Genomic DNA, 23,913 nt, shown 5'->3' with positions numbered 1-23,913 from the left:
TGGCCTTACCTGGGTGTGGCAGAGAAGGTGAGCAGATTCTGAGACCCTCTCAGCAGAGTAGTGATCACTGCACACAAAACCTACTGACACCTCCATCTTAGGGGATGTGTTTGGGGTCAGGTTGGAATTTCATCACACTGAAGAGTTTTAATCTGATTTATTTAGGTATTTGTTAAAGTAACAATCCCAGATTTTAGGGCAAATTACACAAATACACCTGAGAATTGTAAACAAATCCACAACAGCAAAAATATGGTAGAGTGAGAAGAATCAGAGAAGAAAATCCAATTCAGAAGTCTTTAACCTCCCGTGTTACTCTGCATAATTTGTTTCCAGCTATTAGCCTAAGAAGCATGTAAAATAGTTTTGCTGCATCATCTGGTCAGATATATCCTGTGGACACAGTTTTGGGTGCTGACTCATGTGCATTTACAGCTGTCCTTGTGTGATAATGGGGGGGGGGGGGGCGCTGGCCCAGCTGAGGTGTGGACCAGCATCCTTTGGGACCCAAGCTGCCTGTGGCACCAGGAAACCAGGATGGCCTTGCCGTCTCCCTGTCACTACTTCTCACGCTTTTCTTTTCCTACTTTGTGTGCTGAGGCCTCTCCTACATTTCACTTTTGGGGTCCAGGATGTGGCCGTGCTAAATTTCAGTTTCAGTTCCTGTTGGATCAAAAATGCATATTGGAAACAAACACTATCCTTAGGTAAGGACAGTAAAATATCAGTTTACTAGACTGCCTGGGAAATGGAGTATTTAAATGCATTGACAATTCTACCTTATTTAGAATTAATCTTATGGTTTTTAAAAAGCAGCCTATTGAGATACAGTTCTGTAACATAAAATTCGCCCTTTTCAATTGCGTATGTCAGTGGTTTTGGTATATTCAGTGTTGCGCAATCATCACCAAATCCAATTTTAGAAGTCTTTCATCACCCACCCCCAAGCCCGCCACGCTCAGATATGGCCCCAACTTCTCCCCCAGCCCCTGGCAGCCACTAATCTACTTTGCACGTCTATGGACTGGCCTGTGCTGGACCTTTCATAGAAGTGGAATCTGACGCTATGCGGCCGTTTATATCTGGCCTCTTTCACTGAGCATACCGCCTTCAGTGTTGACCCATAATGCAGCGGTTATTCCTTTTTAGGGTTGCATAATACTCTGTTACGTGGTTATTACCACACTTTGTTTATTTGCTCGTCAGTTGACGGAACGTTCTTGCACAAGTTTCTGTGTGGACATGCCTTTTAATTCTCTGGAGCATATACCAAGGAGTGGAATTGTCAGGTTATATGGTAATTTTATGGTTACTTTTTGAGGAACAGCCAGACTGTTTTCCTGGGGAGGCGTTTTGTTGGGGAGGTGGCATCTGGTCTTCAGAGAGCTGGTCAGAGGTGGCTACGGGGGTTTCTTTTGAACATTTCCCCAACTTTCTGGTCCTGTAAAACTGAGTTATTTCCTCCCTAAACCTGCAGTTTTCAAAAAGCTTGGTTTTGTCCTTCTACCCGCCTGGGTGCGAAGTCCCTGAACTTTCCAAGGATGGAGGCAGGGGCTTGTCTAGGAAAAGGGAAGCACACTGTTCAGAATAAGTCCCGCTAATTCAAAGCTGTCGCCCCAGTGTCAGGAAGGGGATTTTCGACAGGAAATCCATAGCTGAGTGTCTGTCCCTCTGCCCTGTGCCTGTCATCACCCTCGTCCTGCACATAGAAGCCAAGGCCCTGGAAATTCCCAACAGGGCATGAGGGCAGCTTATTAGAGCGCAGTCTTCAGAGCTGGATTTTCCGAGTTGGGATCCAGAGGTGCTGAGCTGGTGTTTGTTTCCAGGTCTGTCTTTTCAGAAGACAAAGCAGATGACCTCGCCTGGAGGCTCCACACTGGGATGTGCTGCCCAGCCCTGCGGGGCCTGGTCTTTGTCAGAACTGCAAGTGCTGCTCCCTTTCTTGGGCTGCTCCATGGGCCCCACACTTAGCAAAGCCTGTGACACTTCAAATAAAGTGCAGTCTCTGGGCTGTAGCTGCCGGAAGCCCTATTTCTAGGAGCTTCTGTTTTCCCTTTCTTTGTTTTATTTTATCTTAACATCTCCCTTTGGTCTTGGGCTTTATCTGCTTCCTGTTTTGTTAAAGTGGAATTTCAAGAGAGTCAAAGTAAATAAGTGAAGGATGGGTTTGAAGCATAGTTTCCAAGTATTTTCTTGACATTTGCTAAAGAAAACTGTAAATGGGAAAAAAGTAAATAAGGACACAAAAACAAACAAAAAACTAGAAATGAGAGCAAATAGGATATGATACTTATGTCAATAAATATAAATGAATAAAACTGGGGGGGAAAACCTCTTGGACTAGATTAAAAAGCAAAATTACAGTGATCTGCTCAGAAAACACAAACCTGAAATCAAATGACAGAGAAATACTAAAAATAAAATGATGCCAAAAACCAAATTAGACAGCCATAAACCAAAGGAGGGCGGCAGAGCAGGCAATAGGAATAAACACATGCGATGCCGGTGGCCAAGGGCCCCCAGACCCAGGACACAATGTCATTTGCGTGATTCCCTCTCCTAATGGGAGGACAGGGAGCCTTTTTGCTGCTGAGCCGTAGCCACAGCGCCTCCAGAAAGCAGTATGTATCAACTGCGAAGAATATGAAGTGTTTGATATTACCAACCGGTTTGTTTAAAGCATTTTTTGTTTGTTTGTTTTTGGGGGGGTGGCCCTCACTTGAGGCATATGGAAGTTTCCAGACTAGGGGTCAAATTGGAGCTGTAGCTTCCGGCCTACACCATAGCTTGCAGCAACGCCAGATCCTTAACCCACTGAGGAAGGCCAGTCCTCATGGAGAGTAGTCAGATTTGTTTCCGCTGAGCCACAATGGGGACTCCCTGTTTACAGTATTATTATTCCAAATTTATATTTGGAAAAGTGAACTTTTCATCTGTAACTTACACAATGTACAAAAATTCCACATTTATTAAATTCTATATTAATTAAATATTTAAAGTTAATCAAGAAAATTATGAAAGAATTAAGGGAAACTATAGAAGAATATTTTTCTAGTCTTAGCTAGAGAGAGCCCTTCCTATGTGTGGCACAAGAACCAGGTGCCAAAGGAAAAACAGTGACGGATTTGATGACCTAACAATAAACTGGGTGAAATGATAAATAATTAGGTGGGGAAAATATCTGTGAGACTGATAACAGAAGAAAAGGAAATGTTGATAACACACGGACTCTTGCTATTTATTAATAACTAAAAGAGACACACCAGTAGGAAATTGGTCAAAGGTGTGAACAGGCAATTAATTTGGAGAAGAAATCTGATGGAATGAGACAAGTGCAGTGCAGACGTGTGGCAAGAGTGAGGACCGTGTGAAGCCATTGCAGCAGCTGTGTGAGTTGCTGCAACATTGCGGGAAGGTTTGGTGGCACTGGAAAATGAAGTGTGCATGCCTTCTGATTGAATAACCTTACTTCTAGGAATGTAGGTTACAGAAATAATATGTTTAAAGATACATCTGGGAGTTCCCATCATTGCGCAGTGGAAATGAATCCGACTAGGGACCATGAGGTTGTGGGTTCGATCCCTGGCCTCGCTCGGTAGGTTAAGAATCCCTCACTTCGGTGAGCTGTGGTGTAGGTCACAGACGCGGCTCGGATCCTGTGTTGCTGTGGCTGTGGTGTAGGCCGGCAGCTGTGGCTCCGATTAGACCCCTAGCCTGGGAACCTCCATAGTCCTCGGGTGCGGCCCTAAAAAACAAAACAAAACAAAAGAAAATAAAGATACATCTGGACTAGGATGACTGTCATGGTTTCATTTGGAATAGTGAAAAACTGGAAACAACCTACATCTCTGTAGTTAAGGGACTGATTTAATAAATTAGGGCACATCTGTACCCAAAATACTTTGTAACTGCTGAAAGGGAATGGAGACGGTCTTTGTGTACTGACATGAAGCCAGGCCCATGGTATGGTGTTGCATGAAATGAGCAACTTATGGAAAACTAGAGTGTGACCTCATTTCCTTTTAAATCAGCAGGTAGGGTGAGGAGTAAAAGCCAGTGCTTGCAAACAAGTCATTGGCAGCAATTACTTCCAGGGAGTCCAATCCAGAAGTTTGCCTTTTGCGTACACACTCTGTACTGTGTGATAATATACTTTTTAAATGAATAAATTTAGTTTTATAAATTTTTATAAATAAAGATTTGCAACAAAATATTCCAGGTTTCAATGTGAACTGCAAACTAGACTTTCTAAATGCCTTTTGACAGATACACCTTGGTTTATCGCACTCCTGTCTCTTTGTCACGTTGTGGTAATTCTCGCAGTCTTGCAAGCTTTTTCATTATTACCATATTTGTCAGGGTGAGCCATGATGTTACCACCATGACTCGCCGAAGGCCATTGATGGTTATAGCGTTTTCTAGCAATAGAGTATTTTTAAATTGAAGTGTGTACTTTTTAGACATATGCTACCACACATTTAACAGACTACGGTATAGTATAAACATAACTTTTATATGCACTGGGAAACCAAAACATTTACGACTGTCTTCCCTGTGACATTTGCTTTACTGGGGTCTGGAATGGAGCCCGAGGTATCCTAAGGTGTGCCTGTAATTAGAAATTGCTCATTAGCTATGCATCTCTGCAAAAGGTACTTTGCTCTCTCCGTAACTCAAGGTTCTATGAGAAATGTCCAAGACAAGCAGGCAGCAAGGCTGGGGCTTTTCAATGTCCCTACCAGGCAGGGAAAAAGGCGTTGGTTGAGCCAAGTCCAACTCAAATGCTTGCGGGTGCAGCAAGGACCTAACAGAGCAGAGCCCCTGGGGGGAGGGGCTGGGTTGTGCTCAGGGGTGGGGAGTTGGGGCCCCAAGTGTTTACTTAAGTTTTTTTGTTTGGTTTGTTTTTGTTTTGTTTATGGCCATACCCACAGCATATGGAAGTTCTGAGGCCAGGGACTGAATCCAAACCACAGCTGTGACCCTATGCAGGATCCTTTAACCCACTGTGCTGAGTCAGGAATTGAACCCACACCTCCACAGGGACCCAAGATGCTGCAGTTGGATTCTTAACCCACTGCACCATGGTGGGGACTCCTAAACTTTGATATCTATGCATTTTTCCCTATTATGGACCAGATTTCAAGGGACAGAAATTCCTCAGAATGTTTTACAACATGCTATATATACACAGATGGGGGAGTGAGTGAGGATTTTACAAGTTTTTTTTTTTTGGCTGTGCCCGTGGCATGAAGAAATTCCCAGGCCAGGGATGGAACCTGAGCCATAGCAGTGACCTGAACCACAGCAGAGACGATGCCGGACCCTTAACAACTAGGCCACTGGGAAAATCCTACAACTCTTTAACCTGATTCCTTGGGACATTCATAAACAGGATAATTAATGACAAAATTAAAACGTCTCTTTTTTTTTTCATTTGGAATTATGATTATGCCAGCAGCAAGGACAAGATGAAGAGGGAGAGTCTGCAGTTTAAGTGATTTGGCAAATTATTAATTTTCTTTGCCTTTCTAGATGCAGTGTGACAGCTATTTCAGGATTGTCACATAATTCCCCAATGAGGTTTTACGCACACTGTTTTACTAAGTCACTGTTTTTTCACCGTATCTTTCTCCTATGACCTATAATCAATCATCTGAACTCATTTTTATCTCCTTATATATTTGGGTTTTTTGCTGAGTGGATGAATTTATCAGTTGAATCACTGTTCTGTGTCATCTATAATTAACATATGACCATTTGGCATACTCAGGCTGGCAATACAACAAAATGCCAATACAATAAAATAGCAAAGAATTAGTGAGTCCAATGTTTGATGAATCTGATGAAGGGAATGGAAATTTCAAACAGCTGTGGATTTTAAAAGGAAATAAGAGCACAGTTACCTTCTCACGCGGGGGCTTGCCCTCGTCCGGGATCTCCGCCGCGGGGCCCGGGGGTCCGGGCCCTTCCCAGGTCCTCCCTCCATCTTCGAGCGCGGTAGGAAGGCTCCGAGCTTGTGATCCTTCCTAGAGCGTTTTCGTTTTCTCTCTGAGCTCTGCGAAGCTCCTGTTCTCTTTTCCTCCCGTTTATACTCCGGGAAACAGCATAGATATTTCTTGAAATACGGAGAGAATTAAAGCCTGCGACAGAGTCCTCGTTTCGAGAGAACGAGCTGTTTGCCACTCAGGCAGCACGGGCTCCCAGAGCTGGAGCGTTCCCTCCCTCCCTCGTCTCAGAAGCCATTGCAAGCCCATCCAGCTCTGGCGCCAGAGAGGGAGATCCACTGGAGCCCGGGTGGGGAGGTGGGGGTGCTCAGAGTTTCTGGGGCCATGGGAAGAGGTGGCCATCAGGAGCAGTGATGCTGGGACAAAGCCTGACAATGGCAGGTGCCGGCATTGCAGGCAAGAGTCCCAGGTCCCAGCCTATCTCATCACAGAACATTTATGGAGCGTCCTCTAAACGCATCAGACTGTTTCACTGACAACGTGTTTTATATACACCAGGAAGAGAACTGCTGCCAGCAAAACAATGCCAGTCCCTGGAAGAGGTATTCTCATTTCAGAGCCACTACTCTGTGTGTGTGTGTCGGCGGGGGGAGCGTGTCTTAGCATCTGTGAAATTGTCTCACTTAATTCCTAGAGATGGACACTATTGTTAGCCCTCTGAGGTTAAAGACGTGCCAATTCCCAGAGCCAAGTGGTGATGGGGCTGGAGCTGGAGCATGTGGCCCAGGAGGTCTGGGTTGGGGTCCAGCATCAGCTGATGTAGGCTGGTGTCCTGGGTGTGTAAAGGTTCACAGCTCGGAGGGTGCTGAAGTGGAGGCAGGGCTCGGAAAGGGCCATCAGTATTGAGGGGAGAGGTTTAGGGAGACCAGAGGGCACAGTACAGCAGACAAAGATGACTAGGCAGAAAGGGAGTGTGAAGTCGGGAAAGAGTTAAAACCAGAAGGGAGAGGACACTGATGCTAAATGCTGCAAAGAGCCCCAAATGCACATTTTTGGAGGTCAAAAACAGAGAAAAATCGGCAATTTCATTCAACACACACACAGAGTAGGACTGAAAAGAGTATGCATGAAGATTAGTGCAGAAAGATGTCCATTTCAGCATCACTTATAAGAATGAAAATTCTCAGTTAACCTAAGGGCCTAGATATAAACCTGGGTCTGCCCAGATCTGGTGCCACCTGAGGGCATCAAGTCCCCTTACCTCCTGCGCGTGGGTGTCTCTGCTGGTTGTCTGTGCCTGGGGCCTCAGGATGCCCGACACCTTCTCCAGCAGCAGACGGTTGTCCCTGGTGATGACGGAGAGCCGGCCCTCCTCCAGCTGTTCAGACACACAGGAGCCTTTGGAAGACCTACTGGTCTGTGCAGCACGGTGTATAGTTCTGTCTAGAGGACCCTTCAGCCCCACCTTGCCTTGGTTTTAGCTGCATCCACCTGCACTGCTATAGCAGCTTCCTGTGTGGCAGGTGCAGGCTCCTTCGTGAATGGGGATGCCTTAGGATGAGGCCAAATTCCACATGCTCAGAGTGGAAGTCTCAGTGCGGATATGACTCCTTGCAAAGTTAGATCATCCCTAAAACTCTGACCTGTGACAGTGACACTAAGGAGGAAATCACTCTACATTTTAGGGGAGATTTTATACTGTTCAGAGGAAGGAAAGATTTGAGGCCAGAGGCAACGAATATCCTCTTGTTTTAGGTTTTGAATTAATTGAACTGCTGGTTTGCTCCTCTTTTGTTCTGCCCGCCTAGGCTATCATCCAGCAGACACACAAAACACACACAGCATTTTGCTTTCGGAGGCAGTACTCGCAGTATAACCATGCAACTCTTGTTCTCACCAAATGGCTTAAACTTCAAGAAATAAATATTCTGAGGTGGTCACGAAATGGTCTGGTTTAAAGGAATGATGCCAATTACTCTAATTGCTGCTATGTGTTCGCTCCCCTCCCTCGTCCCCCTTTTGCTGGATGCCTGCCAGGTTAACGGGGCGACTTAGAGAAGGATTTCTGCTGCAGTATCACCAGCTCCGTTCCGGGCAAGACGAGCTTAATCGGTTACTTAAAGGTATTTTATTTTTGATTCAAGACTTGTTAATTCCTTACTGAGCCTGACTTTTTCATTTTCCTGGATTTTAAGCTGGCTTTCTGTATTACGTTCGCTATAACAGTAACTGGCAATAGAAAGGAAAGTTACCTTGAGCTTCCCAAGTTTCAGGTGGAGGTGACTGGGGGTCGGCTGGGCGTGGGAGTCCACCAGCGGCCGGGCCTCCTGGACCTGCGCAGAGCGGGCGGTGTAAGCTGGGCATACTCTTACCAGGTCATTATCTGAGCTTCAGTGGGACAGCTTCTGGGTGGCTGGTACTGGGGGCATGTAGGCATCATTATTTGCGGCACCAAAGGAGTCTGGTTGGCCTGTGGCAGGAAGTTCTGAGTGAGGCTCAGGACTTGATTCAGAACCTGAGTGTCCCCCGGAGGGAACCAGGCCGAACTGCATTGTTTTTCTTTTCTTTTCTTTTCTTTTTTATCTTTTCTAGGGCCGCATCTGCAGTATGTGGAGGTTCCCAGGCTCGAGGTCTAATGGGAGCTGTAGCCACCGGCCTGCTCCAGAACCACAGCAACACAGGATCCGAGCTGTGTCTGTGACCTATACCACAGCTCACCGAAATGAGGGATTCTTAACCCACTGAGCGAGGCCAGGGATCAAACCCACAACCTCATGGTTCCTAGTTGGATTCGTTAACCACTGAGCCACGACGGGAACTCCGCATTGTCATTTTCAAGTGGTGAATCAGGTGGGTGTGGAGTGAGATTTTATACTGAGATTTTATTAAATGATTTCGTTAAACTACCAGCTGACATTCTACTCTGCTCTCATTGTCAAAGGGCTTTGAGACAGTGAATTATGTCCTTGCATCCACCTCACTCTGATTTCTGAGCCTCCAGCAGTATTTTCAGGATAAGCCCCTTAGCCGTTGATTAAGTGCTAGATGATCCATGCAAAGTTTCCTGTCAGAAAATGTACAAAGGAAGAATTCACACTTTGCTTTTGGGCATAAGGGCCGTGGTATCCCACTTGCAATAGAAAGCCCCTCACCCCAGATTCTAGACACCTGCTCACAGAGCACCTGCTGGGCCTCTCGCCAATGATCTGTTCGTGGGAATGTTGAGGAGCCCCACCAGCTATGTCTTCCAAAGTGACAACGTAAGCTTCAGGCATCTGGGAACCAAACCCACGAGTGTGATGGCACAGGCACATCCCAGGGACCAGGAGGCAGCAGAAGGGCTTGAATAACACACTCTGAAACTGGCACTGGTGCCCTGAGGTAGGGGACCGCTGGAGAGCAGAGGCAGGAGAGAGGAGCCCACATCCCGCTGCAAGGCCCTTGGTCACACGTGTGGAAGAGGACAAGTGGGGGTGAGGCTGGCCAGTCTCAGGGCCATGGGGCCTCCTGGGGTGCGAGTCTGTTGTGGGGGGAGGGGTGGAGACAGCCCCAGTCCTCCGGCTTTGATACCTGGTGACACCAGGAGTGTGGGGGTGAGCAGGTCTGGGGTTCAGTGCATTTAACCCGACTCTGCAGAGCTAAGCAGAGACCAGCAGTTCAGGCGGCAGGTTTGAGTCTGAGCTCATTGCAGTCATTAAAACAGCACTGTCTGGCCTCGTGATAGCACTTGCTTTTGACTACACTGCAGCTCACGTGTCTGTTATTCACATGAAGTGCAGGGGAGGGAACTTCCTTGCGGGGATCTGCCAGTGGACAGATGTGAGAGGAGTGGAGTCGTGGAAAGTTGTCGTTTTATGGATGTCATATTGGAGACTGGGGTAAAATCATCAGCAGGTGTCCCATCTTGGAAGGAAAGTTGGATGAGGAGAGGGCTGGAGTGAGCGCCGAGGAGGAGGAGGAGGGAGTTGCTTATGGAGACGGCCAGAGAGCAGTCCACCTGAAGGGACCTCTGGGCTGTGGGCTCCGCCCAGAGGGGGCCCTGTAAAGAGCAGGGGCAACACAGTCGTAGCCGTCTAGTAGGCGGGGATCCGAGCCCCTCCCTGCAGAGGACGTCAGAGCCCCTTTCTGGAGACTCTGGGCTGAGGGCACAGTGGGCTGGGCTCCTGGGGAGCCACACTCTGCAGGTGAGAGAGCGGCGGGGACAGAACTGCCTGGAGAAAGCCCCACCCCCACAGGTGCAGGGGTCCCCAACCAAAGAGCCAGCTCCAGGCTGTGCAGATGCCAGAAAGTTTTCAGAACCTCACCCACCAGACGCTGGAGGACAGTTTCCAATACCAAAGAGAAATAAAGACACGGAAAAAGGGAACTGGAAGAAACAGGTGATGAAGGGATCAAAGGAGAATGTCCAGTAAACTGTCTTGGAGAGAAAAAAGATCTCATGTCTGTGAGATAAGAACAAGATTCCAGGAGAAAGGAAGGATTAGTGGCGATAGTTCTTGCAAATTGAAACTAGGATCCCTGAAATAAAAATCGAATTAAAGAGTTGGAAGATAAAAACCAAGAAATCTCCCCAAAGTTAACCAATCAGAGAGAGATGAGCAATGGAAAGGCTCAATCTAAGTCACTGAATTCCCAGAAAATGAAGGGGAGGAAAATTCTGGGTTCTCTAGAATGAAAGGATTCACCAAAAATAAATTAAGAGACTCACATGAAAGCATGTTATCATGAAATGAAAGAACGCTTGGAATAAAGAGAAGACCCTAGAAGTTTCCGGAGAGGAAACTTGCACGCCCACAGTCGTATGGGAGTCAGATGGCTCTGAGCTTAGAGAGGAGGTGGTCATCCCTCTGAGAGAGCCCAGCCTCACGGGCCACGACGCCAAGGTGTGCAGGGACATAGCTGTCCTGCCAGGGGTGACATCTTCCCGACTCTGCATGTTGTGTGTGGCCGTGTGAGGCATTCTCACCAAGGGTTCCATGAAGCGTGTGTCTCTTCAGAGCTGCTCCTCTGTCTGGACTCTAGAGGCTGGAGTTTCCATGTTGGAGTCGCTCACAGACAGGAGCAGCAGCAGGGATTGCACATAGACAGTGTCTGAGCCTTTATAACTTTGGGGCCTGTTTATTGCAGCATCTCCTATTACCCTAAATAATCGTAAACATCAGGAGTTCCCCTCGTGGATCAGAGGTAATGAATCTGACTAGTACCCACGAGGTTTCGGGTTCCATCCCTGGACTCACTCAGTGGGTTAAGGATCTGGCATTGCCGTGAGAGGTGGTGTAGGCCACAGACTTGGCTCAGATCTGGTGTTGCTGTGGCTGTGGCAGGTGCAGCTCCGATTAGACCCCTAGCCTGGGAACTCCCATATGGTGTAAGTGTGGCCCTAAAAAAGCAAAAAAACAAAAAACCAAAAACCATAAGGATCAATGCCTTTCATATCCTGAGGGAAGGTTATTTCCAATCTAGAATTTTATACTGAATTTTCTATCAAGAGTGATGGTAGAATAAAAGAATTTTTAACACAGAGTCCAAAAGAAACAAACAAAAAAGTACCAGGTGAACAAAAACCTCCCCAGCACCTGTTCTTAGAAAGTGACTGCAGGTTGTGCTTCATTGTACTGGGAGTGTAAACCAGACACAGGCAACAAGGCATCCAGGAGGGTTTTCAGCCTGGGAGCCCAGCAGGGGAACACCCTGGAGATTTACCCCACCAGGCCCGGAGAGCACACAGGCCGCAGGCCAGGTGGGAGTGGAAGGCAGGGTGGAGGTGGGGCAGAACCAGATTCTCTGGGGGAGAGGTGGGATGTATCTGTGTATCTAAGAATCTGTTGATCAGCATTTGATGACAAATGGAGTATCTGGGGAAAAAAATAGCTACAAATATATAGAAAACTAAAGCAACCATGAAAACCAAGCAGTTAGTGACTCTCATAAGAGATTGTCAGAGAAAGGACATGTAATTACAGCTTAACATTAAAGGATCTTGCAGCCACTATAACTGGTTATTGATTTAGTTGAGGTCAAGCTCTACCTCTGTTGAGAAGGTTTGACCCATGAGGAATGGAGGGGAAACCGGGAGAAAGCCCCTGGAGGGTCCAGGGTAGGGCCTTGGAAAGGACTTTGAGGGGGAAGAGGCTGCTGCTTGTTATAAGCTATTTTGGGTCTACGTAATTTTTGAAATGTGCTTACATTACTAGGACAAAAATTAAAATTAGTTGAAAACCTATCAGATGGAAGGATCTAGTTGAGAGACAGACGACAGCAGAGTGGAGAGAAGGGTGGTCATGGATGGCGGTCTGCGTGGGCTCCCGGGCTGGGCTGGGTGTCTGGGCCTGTGGGAGCCCCCCACCCCCTGGCCCCCGAGTGGGCACAGAAGAGTATAAATAGTCCTTTCTAGCAGGGTTTTGCCAGATGAGTGTGAAGACTGGAATTTTGACAGCTTTGCAAAATGGGATATCGACAACTGCGTTATTGGAAAGGGATCAAAGAAAGCGCATCCAGACAGGAGAGGAGGGGCTGCAGGGCTGTGGAGCAGACAGGAGAGGTCTGGAAACCGCAGTGAAGGCAGAGGCCGTGCAGGCCAGTGAGCTCCTGCCTGGATGCTTTGGGGCGTCCTGCATGGAGGGGGTGGCGGCTGGCAAAAGGAGAGAGCCCAGGGGCGTCTCTCAGCCCTTCTGGCCCTGACTCCTCACCCTGCTGACCACCCTCCTCTGGGGCCCCTGGGGGACCCACACGCCCCTGCAAGGATGCCTGTCGTCCTGTAGCAGACCTGCCTGCGTGCTGGCCTCCACCGCCCACTGAAGTGCAGGCTCCGTCACGTCCACATGCTCCACAGGCTCAGCACAGAGCACACCCCTCACTTTTGAGTCCTGAAGGAGCGCCTGGATGCAGCCAGGAAGCATATGGCCACTGACCGGATACCAGATGGTTCAGCTGGAGACGATAACTCTGGCAGTCCCATTGCTAATAATGTCTGAATGATGGGATCACGTGTCTGGAGAGCGTAGGCATTTCTCTTGTGCAGTGAGGTCAAGAAAGCAGCTCAGTGACTTGATAACCCAAAGCTTGACTGTGCCTCACGTTTCAAGATACAGGCGAGATGGTGCAGTCTTAAACTGGTATGATTTGTTTGTTTCAGAGGGCCTTGGGGGAACAGCTGAGCATCATGCCACTGGGGAAGACGCAGGAGGAAGAGACTGGGTTTTTAAACCACAGATCAAGCCCAAACCTTCCGATCCACAAAGGTCTTATATAGCAACTGTGTTCCAATGTCCTGAGTCAGAGGAGTCACAGACCTGCAGGCCAAGGGCTGCAGAGCTAAACAAGCTGGTTCAGGGTCTCAAGATGCCCACCAAATTCTGGTGGCATGTATTTGACTCTTCTGGTGCCCCATGGGTAGATGACATGGCTGTCCTGTCCTGTTTCACGCCGGATGCCTACCCTGGGTTCTGCGATGATGATAAGCCCTGGAAAGCCATGCCTGGAGGATCAGGCCCTGTGCTCTCCCCTGACTGCCTCAGCTCCTCTCCTCAGCAAACAATTTCCTGATGCTGTGTTTCAAAGGGATGAGTCTTGAGAGGGGTCGCCATTCAGCAATGCCAGCCTCCTGCCCTATTTATTGCATCCTTTGAAAACAAATGTCACATTTGCACTTGAGGTTGTGTTTGCATCCCTGCTCCAACTCATCCTCCATCTCCCCAGCCCCCTCATCTCCCCAGCCCCCCTCACCTCCCAGAACCCTCACCTCCCCAGCAACCCTCACCTCCCAGAACCTCCACCTCCCAGAACCCCCACCTCCCAGAACCCCCATCTCCCCAGAACGCCTCACCTCCCAGCAACCCTCACCTCCCAGCAACCCTCACCTCCCAGAACCCCCATCTCCCCAGCCCCCCTCATCTCCCCAGCAACCCTCACCTCCCAGAACCTCCACCTCCCAGAACCCCCATCTCCCCAGAACGCCTCATCTCCCTAGAAACTCCTCACCCTCCCAGCCCACTCCTGCCCTGAAGTCAGCCCGTGACCTTCCCATCCCTGCTCCTAGGTTTTTATCATTAGGAAGGTGCCTATAATCAATATATTGTATTACTATGTTTTTAAATTTGTGAAAATATATTTACCTGCAATTGCCATTCTGCTTCTTTCCTCACTGAAATCTATTTTTTAAACTCTCATATACAATTTCCAACCTAAGTTAAAGTAGAGAAAAATTGTGAATCCCCACATAGTCTCACTCAGCAAAACCGAGGAACTTTGGTTTCATCTCCACCCCATGCCCACCCTCTCTAGTCTGAGATTATCGCAAAGCCAATCCAAGCAAATCCTTTGCGTTCTTAGATAGTTTAATTTATATCTCTGAAAGGAGGACTCACTGGTAACGAACCGGGATCCGTGAGGAGGCAGGTTTGATCCCTGGCCTCACTCAGTGGGTTCAAGGATCTGGCGTTGCTGTGGCTGTGGTGTAGGCTGGCAGATACAGCTCCCATTCGACCCCTAGCCTGGGAACTTCCACATGCCGCATATGCGGTCCTAAAGAGCAAAATAAATAAATAAATAAAAGGAAATTAAAAAAAAATACATAATTTCAATACCATAATCACACAAAAAATGACGCTAGTTCTTCAAATATTCAGGCACTGCTCACATTTCTCTGATTATTTCCTCCTTCTCCCTCTCTCTTTTTTCTTGTTTGCTCTCTTGACTTAGGACCCAAGTGCACAGTGCCTACGTCGCACTGGCGGATCTGTCTCTCAGGGCTCCTCGAATGTACAGTGTCACCCTGGTTCCCCCCTTGAAGTTTGCTATGAGGAAACCAGTTAATTCAGCCTGCAGACTTTCTCATTCTGGGTTTGCCGGCTGCATGCCTGGCAATTTTTTTTTTTTTTTTTTTTTTTTTGCTTATTTAGGGCTGCACCCACAGCATATGGAGGTTCCCAGGCTAGGGGTTGAATGGGAGCTACAGCCGCTGGCCTACGTACGCTACAGCCACAGCCGTGCCAGATATGAGCCACATCTGTGACCTACACCGCAGCTCACAGCAACACCGGATCCTTGACCCACTGAAAGAGGCCAGGGATCAAACCTCCAACTTCATGGTTCCTAGTCGGGTTCGTTTCCACTGAGCCACAGTGGAACTCCCGCCTGGCATATCCTTAACCTGGCAGTTAGAAATTCAAGTTTTCCCTTGGCGAGACTACACCACAGGTGGTGCTGTGACATTGTGTCAGGAGGTGCACACTTGACAGTAACAGCATCTGTCCTTCATCAGGCATCGAAAGACAGAGACAGTCTCACTCCACGGTCCATTCTACATTGATCAGTGCTTCTATGAGGGTGAGACTTGCCTGAGTGGGCTGCACGCCTGGTTCTTTCTTTACCAACTTCAAGGCAGTGAGTTTCTGTGGGGCACCTTCTAAAGGTGCCCCTGGCATTAGGCGTCAGGTGCAGCCCATGGGTTTCAGTGTGTGGCGCTGACTTCTCAATGGGTGTTCATTGTGTCCCACCTTTGGCGTGAGAGCCTCTTCCAGCCGGCGTTTTGTGCCAGGCTGGCAGGCTGTAGCCTTCTCCTTCTAGAATGACAAGGCACTGCAGTGTTTTCTTGTGTATCTCGCATCTCAGCTAGGCACCAGCCCTTCCTACAGCAGAGCCTGGTTCAGTGGGCAGTGGCATCAGGGACCACTCCTGGGTGCTGGGAGTGTTGAGGACAGCTGAGTCTGTTGTTCCTTAGCAGCTGCAGTGGCCAGAGCTCATCTGGTCCCCCAGCCTCGACTCAGGACCACATTCCCTTTAGTCAGGCTCAGTGGCCTCACTTCTGCCTCTAGAGTTAAAAGGACACCAACCTGACCACGTACTCATTTGCTTTATCCCATCCTAAACACACAACAGTCCATAAGAATAATCGTGACACTTATTTATTATTATTTTTGCCATTGGTTTATCATTAGGGGAATCTCACCACAAATGTACACACTCCTGGGTTTTAAAGACAGCAGAAATAGTTCCTATCATCATGGTTATGAAGCCAATTGCACTTACACTTAGGTTCATTTTATTTGCTATATTTTGGAATGCTTTTTACATTTAATTTTGTTTTATAATAAGCAAAATATTTACACTGCTCCAAAGTCAAATCTGTCAGACAGTTTCTTTTTCTGAAGGTCTGGCTCTGTCCCTGTCATCCCCCCGCGCCCCGCCCCCCTGCTCCCTGTTGGCAAGTCTAACTTTACAGCTACCCCTTTATTTTGAAAATATGTGGATATATGTATTATGTGCTTATGTGTAAATATATCTATATATGTATATGTGTACAACATTTCATCCCTTCTTTTTCGGATGAATGCATTTTCCTCCAAGTTGCTTTTTCCATTTCATGATACATTCTAGAGCCATCTTCATAATGATGTGTAGAGACACTTCTGATTCTTGTTACAGCCACACTGCATTCAACTGTGTGAAAGCACCCTAATTTTCACCCAGCTTGCTTCCAATGAACATTTGGGTTGGTTCCAATTTCACTGTTAAAAATAATGCTGCAATGAGCATCCTTTTCAATTTCTTGTCTTGTTTTGGCAGTGTAACTTTGGGATGGATACTTAGCAGTGGTACTGCTGGGTTAAAAGATAAATGCGTATGTCATTTATTAGGTATTGCGAGAGCCTCCCACAGGGCTGGGCCCTTTGGCGTGCCCAGCACCTCTGCATTTTAGTGTCTCCCTAGACACTGCCAACAACTCTGGAGATTTTGGCCGACCTGATAGCTGAGAAACGGTGTTAGAGTGGAAGTTTAATTTGCATTTCTCAGCCATAGGGAGGGTGACAGTTTTTCCACAGGTTAAGAGCTGTTTGAAATTCTTTTTCTATAAACGTTTGTTTATATCACTTGCACATTTTCACATAGGGTTGTTTGCATTTATCTTATTTTTAGAAGTTCTTTATATATAAATATATTAACCTCTGTCTGTGATTTAAGTTGTGATTATATTCCCAATTTTTCCTGTTTTTTCGTTGATTCTTTGCGTTCTCCAGATTTTTAATCATTTCATCTACAATTAGAAAAAAAATTGATACCAATTTCCATTTTCTTTTCTTCTCTCTCTCTTTTTTCTTTTTCTTTTTTTTTTTTTTTTTTTTTTTTTTTGGTCTTTTTAGGGCTGCACCCATGGCATGTGGAGGTTCCCAGGCTAGGGGTCGAATCCGAGCTGTAGCCACAGCCACAGCCATAGCAAGGTGGATTGGAGCTGTGCCTTTGACCTACACCGCAGCTCACCACAACACAGAATCCCCAACCCACTGAGTGAGGCCAAGTACTGGACATATGTCCTCATGGACACTAGTCAGATTCACTTCCCCTGAGCCACTGTGGGAACTCTCTTTCTGTTTTCATGCCTAATGGATGTGTCTTGTCTACTTTCATTGGCTAGTTATACAAGATAAATGAGTGTAAGGGATAGAAGTCACTCTTGTCCAATTTCTTATTTTATAGGGAGCACGTATTAATTAAGACATTGGCTTAGGGTTGAAATATTTATATTTTAAAGGAAATATCCATAGCAAGTTCTATTTCATTGAGGTAATTTTAATTTTACCTTTAGCACGAATGGGTATTGAGGTTCCGAGGCCGAGGCCCCACTGAGATGCCTTCTTTCTCCCTCTATGGCACCAGAGTCCCTTCTGTCCCCAGGGAGTCTCAGCCAAATGGTGAGAAGGTCCTCTGAGGAGCTGACCCCTACTCTGAATTTGGAAGAGGAACCTGGAGATACTGGTGACACTGTTTACTATATGCTCTGAGTGCTGGGAGAGGGACACCGCCCTCCCAGACGGGGTGGGTGGGGGGAGGGGAGGTGGGCAAACAAAGTAAGTCATAAACACTGTCCATCAATCACGCTGCGACTGAGGAGGAAAGAAGGCAGAAGAACAGGGAACCGAGGGAGGGGTGTGGGCACTGCTCCCAGAGCGCGCCCAGAAGGCTCCAGAAAGACCAGAGGTCCCAGGAGGAAGGTGAGCCTGGGATGGTGAGAGGCTCATCAGGGCTCATTTGGGCACCAGCAGAGGCCTGGGTGAGGGGCGCCGAGCCAGCCCCACAGCAAGCGCAGTGTCCCTGCACCCAGGTAGGCAGGAACTTGGTCCACTCCTGGGGACCCAATGCACCGCCCACCTCCTCTGGCTCCCAGGTCTCTTCTTGAGAGCACCACTCAGCCTTCACCGCCAGCCGAGATGGTGCACCTGGACAGGTCTCATGGGCAGAGGAGGCCAGGCCATGTTGGGACCACGCGGTGGCCTTTTCAAAGGAGATCCACATTTTCATCAAATAAATGGAAGCGATAACTTGTCTCCTCATGGCTGCAAAATCAGCCTAGTCCCCACTGTTTTGACAGGGGGAACAGTCCCTTGAATCTTTTTGTCTTTTGGGTCATTTAGGGAAAATGAAGCACTTTATAAACATGTGCTATGGATGGTTCTAAAACATGCCACTTGATGGAGTTCCCGTTGTGGCTCAGCGCAATGAAACTGACTAGTAACCATCAGGATGGGGGTATGATCCTGGCCTTGCTCAGTGGGCTAAGAATCCTGCCTGGCGGTGAGCTGCGGTGTAGGTTACAGATGCAGCTCAGATCTGACCCCTAGCCTGGCAACATTCATGTGCCCTGGGTGTGGCCCTAATACAAAAATAAGTAAAACATGGCACTTGAAAACCATAATCTATTTAACGGAATTTTCATTGTATGGTTAACATAGATGAGCAACCTTTAAGGAAACGTCATTTCAACTATTCCATCTCCAGGGATCCTGGTGCCCGGGCATTGGGGTGCAGCTCTGCCCGCCCACCCCCTACCTTTCTCCTGTGGTCCTGGTAGGCTTTCTTCCACGTGCCCTGCAGACTCTCCTTGCTGCAGGTGAGAGTCAGCAGGGGGGCTCTGCGCATCTCGGACAACTGACTCCACCTGCTCCCTTCAGAACAGAGCCGGCTCAGGCTCAGGCGTTGGTGCAGTCCTGGAAACATGGTGTTTGTTGGGTCAGGTGACAGTCACCATGGCAACTAAACTCAGGGAGGGAAGAGGTGTGGGGGTGGCCTGTGCATTTAGCAGAGAGGGGTTAAAAGTTCTTCCCTCCAGTGATGCCAGTTTGCCAAACACTCCTCCCCACCATCGCTGAAGAATCAGGTAAAGAATCTCTCCCAACCAACCTCTCTCCACCCCCTCCCCGGCCCTCCTTACCTCCTTTCCTGCCTTATCCCCTTCCTCTTCTGTCTTTGAAGCTGATAATGATTTGGACAACTCCAAATATTTTTATTTGCAGCTTAGGTGGCAGATTGTCATTAAATTTTTTTTCAATAGGCTTGAAGCTATAGAAAGTTTTAGCCATTTTAAGCCATTCCTTTCTCCCTGGCTTTTATCTGTTTGGGATGAGTTTTCCATGAGGCAGATCAAGTAAATTGATGATAGCATATCTGTTGAGTCATTCTTCTTTGTCAAAACCATATGCACAATTTTGGAGACATGATTAGAGAAACTGGTTAATGACAAAAGCAGTCTCATTACATTACAGTATCCACCATAGGAAATGCGTGGGATTAGTGGTGGGCACTGGCTGTTCCACTGTGGGTAAGTAAAGAATAGAAAAGGGACATTTTATGAGGAGTCGAGTTCTGTGCATTAGTGTGATTCAGTGGCTGTTAGTCTGAAAGAGAAGAGCCAAGCTTAAGTTGAACCAGACTTGGGTAAAATAAGATGTGAATACAATCAGACATGGCTCTCTACTGTTCTGCTCTAGGCAGCTGAGGTACAATGTACTTACCTGAGTCTAATGATCTTCAAATTTTGATAGAAGATTTTGCAAGCTGGTGAATTTTTTGACATGCTCACAGTGAAAAGGTTGTCTGGGTGTTTCAAAGGACGAATTTACTTCATCTAGTGCCAAGACCAGCTCAGCAGGTGAGAGCTGAAGAACAGGTGCTGTGAAACGTAAGGAAAAATTAACGTAAAACAAGGCACAGAGACATTTATCTTAATTAAAGGTGGGAACCGGGGGACTCAAGGTCTTAGGGACCAAGAGCGCCCCATCAAGAAACCACACTGCTTTTATTGTGCTCTTTAGGATTATGTCAAGTGAGGAGGGGCCTATAGGTTCAGGATACAGATTTTTTTTTAATTATTTTGAAAGTCACATAGCCAGTAGCTGATTAAGCTTTTATTCTGACCTTTAGGCATTTAACAATCACTAGCGTTGCACCTCAGTTCTCCTTGCTAATGCAAATCCTGCTTAAGACCTCCATAAACCCCTTGGGGCCATGAGGCTCACTTTCCTCTTATTCTTTAGGGGACATATCATGATGTACAAAGGGCATGCCAATCTGCACAGGTCCAGCATGCCTAGACCAACGCATTATGTCTGCACTCAGTTGACCACATGAATAACTTATGCCTTTAGGTCTTTGTTCTTAAGTCACTTACCAGCACTGTGGGCTGTTTTTCAAGCAGGAATATGGGGTAAAGTAAGGCAGGACAAGATGGAGTTTTCAGCGTAGAAAATAGAAGCAAAGAGGCTAAGAAAATATTGTAGAAACATGTCTTGCGACAATCTAGGAGTTTTATGGTGTCTTGTCTCATGTTTAAGTCTTTAACATTTCGAGTTCAGTTCAGCATTGTTCACAAGCATTAACTTTAGAAAACCATGCGTATACAGTGAAAGATAGATGTAAGAATTACTACCTAAAAATATAGTTAGCACTTTAAGACATAAGGCTTCATTAAGATTTCTTAGCCTATAAAACCTATATGTTGCAGTCAGAGGAATTCTGCTAAAATAATTTTCCTTACCCAGCTGTAGCCATTTATCAAGCCCAGTGTTGAGTGATGCTCAATGGATGTCTGCCTTTAATGATGATGGAATATGCTACTGGTGTCAGGGATTGGGTCCCTAGCTGGGAACCTGAGATTTTTGTTTAGCTGTGGGGCTGGGTCTACATGACTCTTATCTTTCTTTTCTTGAAGCCCATTGGCCACAGATGCTGGCAGATTTTTGACAGTGCTCAGTGTCCGGCCGGGTGATGGGGGCGCAGGGTAGAGGCAACTCTGTCCATTGTGCTTACACCCACGTGGACAGCCTGTGGACAGCCTGTGGATTGCCTGTGGATTGAGGGCAAAGAAGAAACTGGACAGAATAAAGGATGTCTGAAGGCTTTTGAATAATGTGGTTTTGCTATGTACATTGTTATCTGTGCACTTGTTTTAATGTTTAATATTATACAGTTTCTACTTATGCTGTGCAGAAAATAAACACCAGAACCTGGTTTTGATTTGATTATTCATGTGATGCCTGTGTGTTCCACTTTAATCAGTGTTTTGGCCCAAGATTGATTTGAACATTGAGTTTATTAGTAATGCTTTGAAACGTTGCCGCGGGATACCGTGACTCTGTGGAGCTGGTGCACATGAGTGACTCTGATAAATATATGGGGTCAAGCATTTGTGATATAGTATGTGTCAATTGAAACCTTAATATTCATAATTCTTTTCATGTGTTCTGTGACTATAACGTTGGTTTTTTTCTGTCCCCCTGTCCTTTCCCAGTAGCAGTAAGATCAAAGCAGAGCAATGGGCTTCATTCTTATTTCCCAGGACAGAGTAGTTTAAAACAATCTCCAATTACCTCAGACTCACTTGCTTTTGGAGGGAAATGGGCTCATAGGTATTCGTTCTCAGAACTAATGAGTGTGTCCCAGGGCCTCTGATGAGCCCCCATAAGACAGCCTCTTGTAAAGCAGAGTCCCCTTGGCCTCCTGTCTCAAGGGCATCTTCCTGGGCTCTCAGGGTTTCTGGTCACGTGGCCCCTTGCTGCTTTCAGAGGTTCAGTTGCCCTGGTTCTGCAATGAGAAGACCACATATGGAGAAAGCACTGCACACTGTGAGGTTTTCAGGCTGCAAGCATTCCCGGGAAGAGCGCCTGGAAGGATCAGAAGGGCACCCTTCCTTCTTTGCCTTCCTCCCTCTTCCAAGCTGGGTTGAGTGAGAGTGGGCTTGAATTTTCAGGCAGGTTTTACCAGAAACCAGGGCAAAGCAGTCCTGCTGTGAGCTGCTCCCAGCCATTCCCATCAGGGAAGAGCCTCTGAGATCTGGATGAATAGCTGGGCTCCATGCTGAGGAACGCTCGATTTTGCAATAGCACCCTCTCCTGCGGGGTCTCCACCCCAATTTAATTTCTCAGCTGGCTAGAGAAGGCAGTAAGACCCTCTGAGCTTTTGCGCTGTTCAATTAATTATTTACGTATTTAAAATTTTTTAGATTTTTATTTTTGGCCATGCCCACGGCATGCAAAACCAGTGCCACAGCAGTGATAATTCCACATCCTTAACCTGTTGAGCCACTGAGAAAATCTCTTTTGTGCTATTTTAAAGCAGCTACTTTTTGTCACTAGTTATGGGTCCTCTAGTGTGGCTTTGGCAAGACCTCTGCCTCTGCAGGGCAGGGAGGTGGGTGCTGTCTAGACTTGAGAGGTCAGCAGAGCAGCTGGTCCCTGGAGGACCAATGGGCACTGCCTGCCAGGAAGACCCCTGGGAGCACCTCTGACTGGCACTGGTGTGGCCGCAGGTGTCTCAATATCCCTTGTCGTTCTGGCTCTGCAGGAGGCACAGACTAAAAAGGATGTGTGTGTTCTGAGCCCTGGGGCTGCATCCAGACCCTCCAGATGCCTGAGAACAAGTCAGGAGCCCAGGAAAGGAACAGGACCCCAGGCTCTGAACCCCACTCTCCCTCGCTGCCATTTTAATGTGGGTGCAACTGTAAAATAAATAAACCATTTTTCTCCCTCATACAAACAAGGGAGCAGTTCATGAATGTTTTTGGCAGTATATCCTTCCCTTCAAAAAAAAAAAGGAGGAGTTCCCGTCATAGCGCAGTGGTTGATGAATCCGACTGGGAACCATGAGGTTGCGGGTTCGGTCCCTGCCCTTGCTCAGTGGGTTGACGATCCGGCGTTGCCGTGGGCTGTGGTGTAGGTTGCAGATGCGGCTCGGATCCCGTGTTGCTGTGGCTCTGGCGTAGGCCGGCGGCTGCGGCTCCGATTGGACCCCTAGCCTGGGAACCTCCATGTGCCGCGGGAGCGGCCCAAGAAATAGCAAAAAGACAAAAAAAAAAAAAAAAAGGAGAAGATGCAATTGGAAAACAAACTGCACCCCCTCCTCCAATTGAGAAGAAACATGAAACCTGAGAAGAGTTCTATTCTCTCTGCACCATAAGGAAGGGTGGTGGCTTTCTATGGAAACACAGTTCTAAGTGGGACTCCCTGCCACTGCATCTCACTGTAAAGCGTCCTGTGGGGGCAGCTGGCCTAGCAGGTTGTCAAGTGACCAGGATGAGGCTGCATCTCCATCCAGTGTGGTGGTGGTGGCGAAGCTGGTCTCTGTGGCTGCTCAGCCTGCCCTGGGCCCAGCATGACCCCCTTCCCCTCCTCCTGCTCCCCTCCCCCCGGCTTGGAAGTGTTCTGGGTGGGAAGCCATCCGGTTAGAGCCATGCTCCCCACCCCTCCCCATGCTTTACTAGGACTGCTGACTGCCTGACTAGAAGAACTTCAAGCAAGGCCACTGGGTAAGTGCTCTAACTCAGGGGCTCTTAACTGAGGCATGACTGACCTTAGGCACTGTGGTTCTCTATCGTGTCCGTGCTGGGTATCAAGCAGCACTTCTTTTTTTTTTTTTTTTTCTTCATTTTTAAAGTTTTATTGAAGTAGGGTTGATTTGAGCAGCACTTCTGCTCTGTGCCCACTCGATGCTAACCCTAACCCTCCCTCCGTCCCTCTGTCCCTCCCTTCAGAGTGGCAACCAAAGGTGTCTCCAGAAGCTGCCACCTGTCACCCCAGTTGGGAACCACTACTCAAGCTACTCAGGCATGGTATGTCGGTTAGTTTTGAGGGACATTGTTCCTGGAAGGTAAGCCTTGTGAAATCAGAACAGGTGGTTGCTTTCCATATGTGACGAAAGG

At 47.5% G+C, this 23,913-nt stretch overlaps 1 protein-coding gene across 1 annotated transcript; it reads right to left on the bottom strand.

Moving 5' to 3' along the window:
* Positions 1 to 142: 142 nt before the first annotated feature.
* Positions 143 to 21,802, bottom strand: CFAP97D2 (CFAP97 domain containing 2). Its single transcript, XM_005653842.4, has 6 exons — positions 21,587 to 21,802; positions 18,771 to 19,890; positions 8,198 to 8,278; positions 7,207 to 7,323; positions 5,904 to 6,115; positions 143 to 2,213 (listed from the first exon to the last, which is right to left on the bottom strand). Exons 2-6 carry the CDS (start codon positions 18,936 to 18,938, stop codon positions 2,204 to 2,206), a joined length of 588 nt encoding a protein of 195 aa, XP_005653899.3. The 5' UTR covers positions 18,939 to 19,890; positions 21,587 to 21,802; the 3' UTR covers positions 143 to 2,203.
* Positions 21,803 to 23,913: the final 2,111 nt, after the last annotated feature.

This window comes from Sus scrofa, chromosome 11 (assembly GCF_054392235.1).
Source record: "Sus scrofa isolate SSC_HxYL_T2T_F1_AM1 chromosome 11, Sscrofa_HxYL_maternal_Yorkshire_Landrace_v2.0, whole genome shotgun sequence".
Lineage (NCBI taxonomy): Eukaryota > Metazoa > Chordata > Mammalia > Artiodactyla > Suidae > Sus > Sus scrofa.
The sequence above is the reverse complement of the archived record's forward strand: the minus strand, read 5'-3'. Positions and strand labels throughout refer to the sequence as shown.